This window comes from Hypomesus nipponensis, chromosome 6 (genome assembly GCF_054491055.1).
Source record: "Hypomesus nipponensis isolate SF chromosome 6, ASM5449105v1, whole genome shotgun sequence".
NCBI classification, from domain to species: Eukaryota; Metazoa; Chordata; class Actinopteri; order Osmeriformes; family Osmeridae; genus Hypomesus; species Hypomesus nipponensis.
This window is the reverse complement of record NC_140366.1, coordinates 8,057,653-8,063,999: the sequence shown is the minus strand read 5'-3', so window position 1 is coordinate 8,063,999 and position 6,347 is coordinate 8,057,653. Positions and strand designations below refer to the sequence as shown.

General features: G+C 42.2%; 1 protein-coding gene across 1 annotated transcript in view; it reads right to left on the bottom strand.

Annotated features, from left to right (window-relative positions):
• Positions 1 to 5,496: 5,496 nt before the first annotated feature.
• The window catches only part of brf1b (BRF1 general transcription factor IIIB subunit b), a 46,373-nt gene continuing 45,522 nt past the window's right edge, over positions 5,497 to 6,347 (bottom strand). The window contains exon 19 of the mRNA XM_084699968.1: positions 5,497 to 5,978. Within this exon, the coding sequence (XP_084556094.1) occupies positions 5,941 to 5,978 (38 nt within the window). The 3' untranslated portion in view covers positions 5,497 to 5,940. The remainder of the gene's footprint in view (positions 5,979 to 6,347) is intronic.

The window sequence follows — 6,347 nt, the reverse complement described above, 5'->3', positions numbered from 1 at the left end:
CAACCTGTTCCTACACAAAAGGTATTGTCCAGGGTGTTCGTTCATGGGGAATGAGATGTGGTTGAGGGGTGGGCTGATTTTATCAGGAAGTCAGTGGTGGGGTCTTTTTTAGGAAGTGGCAGCCAATGACATTTGACCTCTTTGAAGTCCTTTTCCTGTCCCCAGGAAACAGGCAGCCATCTCCACTTATGCTCACGTTCAGGATGTCGACCAGGACGTTTATCTAGTCACTTGTATCTAGTGTCAGCTTATCTCTCGCAGTGTGTGTGTGTGTGTGTGTGTGTGTGTCAGCATCAGTCTGTGTATAGAATCGCGGGTTGTATTGTGAACTGACAGAAGATACCATTGCATGTGATCTGATCCCCCTATTCATTTTCAACCCCATAGAAAGTCTAGGACAGAGTGTACGATTTGGAACGCTTCCAATTTTGTTTCCAAGTTCGTTCATCATGTTCTAAATGCAGAAAGAAAAAACACGGTTGTGAACGTTTCCATTGTTTTTCTTTCCATCGACTGAGCCCACTCAGGGTGAGATGCAGGCTGACCTTCACTCTTGCATGGATGATGTATGGAACTCTTCAGTTATTGAAAGGCACCAGCCTACGTTCTTGTTTTTGTTCTGGTGTAGAGACAGACAAACCCCAATCAGCCAGAGCAACAAAAAAAACAGTTTGTCACCACGAAGGAGCGAGGTGTGTATGCCCTCCAGGTATGCAGTTGGCACGCCAACAGTCATTTGCGCAGAGCAGACACAACCTACGTCTAATTGTAGCCGTAGTTATCGTCCTAGATGTGTTTAAGTGCAGTGTGTTTGGATTATATCAGAACAAAAGGCATATAGTAAACATCCTCGCGATTCATCGATGAGTAAGGACACTAGCCTCCATGAACCTGACACCTTTTCTGCCCCCACAGTGTGTGTGTGAGAGAGAGAACAGTGCCTGAGGTGCTTACATAATGGGAAGCGCTTGTTGCATGAGCTGATAGCAGGCGTTCAGCTACTGCACTTACTGGTAAGAGAAGGCGGGAGTCGGTCAGCGGAACGTGGAAGCTCACACACACACACACACACACACACACACACACACACACACACACACAGAGATAACGAAGTGCACATATGGACATTTTAGCAGGCTTGTCCAAATGCTTCCTCCACATACTGTTTATTAGCTGGGCGTGAGCACATCCACATGCGGATGCACAGACACGCCAACCCGTTCTCATTTTAGCCCTCCTAAACGAGAGCCAATCAGACAGCTTCCCTCTGGTGCGCAGAGTAGAGTCGGGAAGGATAGATTCCAGCCTATGTCTTTTCTTTTCGAGTCTCGCTTGGGCTCTCACCAACTCTATCTATTTTCTCCATCACTGCACCTCTCATTCCTCCTTCCTTTTGCACTCCGACAACTTTTTCCATTCAATTCACTCTTCCCCGGTCGTTTCCGGAACCCATCCCTCTCTATTTTGTGTCTCCACCTCGATATTTCTTTTCCTCCTGGTTTCAACAATCACCTTAGAACTCCTCCTCTTGACTTCCTGCTGACTGTGTCTGGCTCTCTGTGTCCTGCTCCCCATCTTTCCTCCTCTCGTCCACTTCCCTATTGGGGCCTCTATCCTTCTTCCCTGACTAACAGAACAAGGCGTCGGGGTGGGGGGGTTGGGGGGGGGGGGAATCGACCCCTTCAGGCTCACACTGTCTGCCAGTCATGCTGCAGTTTTAATAAGAGCATAGTCGAAATCAGCCGCTTTCAGCCTTCATCTTAGTATATTTGTGCGAGTCACTTCATTAGTCCCGTCGCTGGCTAGGCAAGACTTAATAGTGTAAAATGTGAGCAAATTGGGCACCCGCATGTGAAAGAAATGCAACTCCTTCTCTTGAATCACCTCGCTGATTGCGAATTAGAGGGGGGTGTAGTGAACACGTAAGGGCTTAGAGTTAAATCCTGGATATTGATTGGCACAAAATCCTTGAATTTCTCATTTGTTCTGCGTTCTTTCATTGCTTCAGAAGAGACAGAAACAGAAGAGAACCGTGCACTTTTATGGACAGAAAAACGAATGCATGACAGTCTTACAAAAAAGCTGATGAATGAAAACAAAATGCCTTTGCAACATTAATTGTTATCAATATTTGTGCTATTTGTGCGGCTGTGTGTAAATAGACCACGTCCCCCAAAAAATCATTCAAGAGAATAAAACAATATAAGGTCACTGACAGTTATTGTGTAATAGTTATCCTATAGCCCCAGGTGGTTACTATTGCCAATAAATCCAGTCTGTCTGCAATAACAGAGAATACTAACCTAAGGAGAAGTGGGGTTTCACTTTGAAGGGTTTTAAGATGCCGCAAACGATCTGAGTGCACCACAAGCACCAAGATCACTTACAAGCACAATCAAAAGAAGAAAAGAGAGAGAAAGAGGATTAAATCAGGTAGAAGTGGTGGTAACTGGGTTTAGGAACCATATGACTGCAGTGTCAAGTTACCGGTCTGCTCACATGGTTCAGAGAATGGCGGTCCTTTCATTGATCACAGTAAACATAATAAAATCTGCAAAAACACTTTAGCTACCAGACAGTGGAAGGTTGGCTGAAAAGTGGAACAAAACTGAGGTCAATACGTTTGTTCCACAAGCCGAAGCTTTTATGTATAGCGACGTCTAAAAGCACAAATTGTGCAGAAAACAAGAAATGCACAATTCTAACTGCAGTACTGTGGTGAGTGCCAAAGAACAGTCATGACAACAACTCTGTTATATATATAAGAAAAGTTTATTATAATTATAATTAAAAAAAGTTAATGTTTTATTTATGTGTATTCTTTACGGATGCAAATAACCCTGCAGATGGACAGAATAGGTCAAGATAAATTTCATAACATTCCATTAGGAAGCATACATTCTCGTTGGAGGTTTTCAGCTGCATTCAGCTGCAAATACATCATGCCAGGATTTTTCTATGTCTGAGTGTTCCTTACACAACCTTATACTTTTAAATATAGATTTTAATCGTTTGGAATTGCAGCTCTATATATGGGGAGGTACTCTGTTAACCAACTAAAACTGTAAATCGATCGTGTCATCCCAAAGTAAGATGTTACGCTAGTTCTCATTGCTCAGTCATGGGATTCCAAAGAACAGACAATGGCAGAAACATTTTTACCCCTGAGTCATTTCTGGGACTTTGTACACAAGCTTTACAACACCAACATATGAACCATTCAGCCTGTTGTCAGAAAGCATGGCTGTGTATTGAGTGTGTTGGAAGCCAGGGCTGTCCTGCTGTGATACTGCAGAGAAGGATTTTTGTTTCAGCAAAGGAACTGACACACTGACACACCTGCTGTTAAGTCATTCTGGATCCAAATTTGTTCAGATGCTGGGCAAGAACCAAAGGATAAAACGCTGCCCAACACCTAAAACAGTAATTCAGGCACATTTTTCATGAATGATAAATGAGCATTCTAAAGGGAAAATGTTTTCCATCCAATCTGAGAAAATGCAATTTGGAAAAAAATGGTCAACAGGCCGGGGAAATCTGAGGCAGTTTAACCAGCTTAAACTGATGGAACGATTTGTCGAGTCATCAAGCAAAGTGATAGGTCTGTGTCTCCCTCTGACCTTTTTCTCTTACTGGAACTTGTAGAGTGTTTTTCTCTTTCAAACCTCATCCATCCATCTCCCTTTATCTCTCCATCAAATCTTGTGGATTCGGTTCTATTCTTAAGAGGGTAGGAGGGTCAAGTGCAGCTTGTCATCTCCTATCATATATCAATGAAGCTGGAACTGAAGACGACCATGTGACCCATAGACTGACCTTACTGGTTCTGGTTGAAACCCCACTTCAATCAAACCCAAGTCAAATACGTGTCCATATTAGGATATAATATAAAAGCAAAATTTGCTCTGTGCCTAAAATGTGACTTGAGCAGTTGTGGTGAACGGTGATCCATGAGTTATGAACAATAATAATTATGATTTAAAAAAAGACTAGACAACACATTTATATTGTGAGTTTATTCGCCAATATAAATGGAATGTTGGGAGATGTGAACCACAGTTTCTTTACTGATCTACAAATCAATTAACCAGTTATAAAAAGGTATTGGAATAAAAGTGGTTGCTGTTAGAATCAAACTGGTGTCAACAAAAGGCCCTGATTTTTTAAACTGTCAATTTGTGTACAGTGTCTTTGATTTTGTCTCCCTCTCATGCCAAATAGTTTGCATTATTGGGAGCTTTCAAAAGAGTCCCTCACACATGCAAACAAACAATTCAAAATCAAGCAGACCAGACACAACTGACAGAAAATGTACAAAAAACATTCCCATCCACATCAGGTTGGAGTTGTACAACCAATATGTACAGGACTTTCATCTTCTACAATCACATTTTTACAACTATACAAAGTAATGTATTATTAACTATCAGATACGGTCTAAAGCAGATGAATCATATACAAAATACACCTAATACACAAAGTAGAATCATATCGCACTACAAAACACAAACACACAAACTGACTGTAGAAGAAAAACCTAAACACATACATAATTGCATTTATAGTGCAATATTGCATTATTTTTAAATGTACAAAACATAGAAACATTAAAATACAGCAACACTACAACAAACTATATAGGTCTTTTTTATTTTATATGCTCAACTTTAGTTTACCTCTGATGAGCCTGACATCTGATATATACTGTCCAGTAGGGTACTAACTGAAAGCTGCCATTGTATTTTACAAAGCTTGGTGTCAGTAGACACATAGAAACACCATTAAGACAAAAAACGAAACTTTGCCTCAAATAAAATGTTCTGAGACAATAGTTCAAAACATATTCCTATATTTGAATACATTTAGAATCATGTGTTGATATGAAATGGATAGTTGTACTAACTGTATCCAGTTTCTACCAAAAAATGTGGACCCACATTTTAGAACACTGTGTTTGAGTATTTCAACAAATACATTCTCAGTTTTAAGCTTCTGCTGTCTGTACTGAAACCTGCATCATCAGAGGACAGTCTACAAAATCTAAAAGGCCTAGAATTAGAAAACCTGAAAGTGGACCAAAATAAATTTCAATTTTCAGCTCAGACGATAAAAGGTTGTAAAATGAAGGGAACCGGACGGAATTCAAAATCTAGTTCTTTCGTTTTTTAAAGAACCTAATGCAATCGGGGACCTTGGCCCATTGTGCTACTAGAACTGCCTAAATGCTGGTAACAGCAGGCCATGTGAGGTAAAAATGAATGCAATCCACTCAGTGGCCATTACTACAATTACAGAACTACCAAGCCTGGTTGAAACAGCATGCTCCTGTGTGCCCTCTGCCTCCATACTAAGCCCAGTGCAGCTAAGGGAGGGTGGATCATTCTGCCCCCACTGCCTGGCCGCCCTCTAATCTTCCATTGTGTGAACGGAGGGCTTGATGCTGTGTCCCAATTCCCCAGTCGTCCCCCCCCCCCCCCCCCCCACCAAACTGTGCCCTGGAACACCCCATATCAGGCGTCGAGAAGCTTTGAAAGAGAGCAAGCTACTTTTTTGATCTACGCAACACTTTTCTTTTTGTATATACACGGAGGAAATGGATCAAATATAGATGTTGTTTTTCTGTAATAAAAAATATATACGAACATTCCCGGCTTGGAGGAAAACAGATAAAAGGCTGGTGCTTAGTTATAAACACTCGAGCTAAGAGGCCCACTCATAGTTACTGATCCCAGAGCTATCTGCACACTGGCCTGAGTTCGGCCTCTGCATAATCCCCCCCCCCACACACACACACAAACAACCCACCCCCCCTGTGTTTCCAAAGCATGGCTGATCTATGATCCCCGGCTGGGGCCCATCCCTGTCCCCTCTGTAGTGCATCTGAACAGTGGTCCCCCTGATGGAGAGGAGAGGGAACATCTGGAGACATGAACCAAAAGGCTAAAACACTTCCTCGGTTTCCGCTTCACATCCATACTCTGAAAAAGAAAAGGAAAGAAGGAAGGTTTATGAAAGAAAAAAAAAGTCACATGGTTTGGCATTTTGCTGAAAGCGGTACATCGTGTTTACAGCTCGGGGACAGCTCAAGCTGGATGTGTGTGCAAACCGACGTGATGGATGACAGTTCTGGGATCGGAGGCATGAAGTATTTAGTCTGTACTGTAGTTGTTGGGTAACATCAACATCATAATGAGGGAACTGTTGGGTAACAAAAGCGCCCTAGGAAAAATGTGTCAAGCCTACGTTGAGACTCACCTATGTGTGTGTGTGTGTGTCTCTGGGGTGTGCTACAGCAGGCGTGTGTGTGTGTGTGTGTTGAATATCAACAGCCAGAATGCAAGGCTATG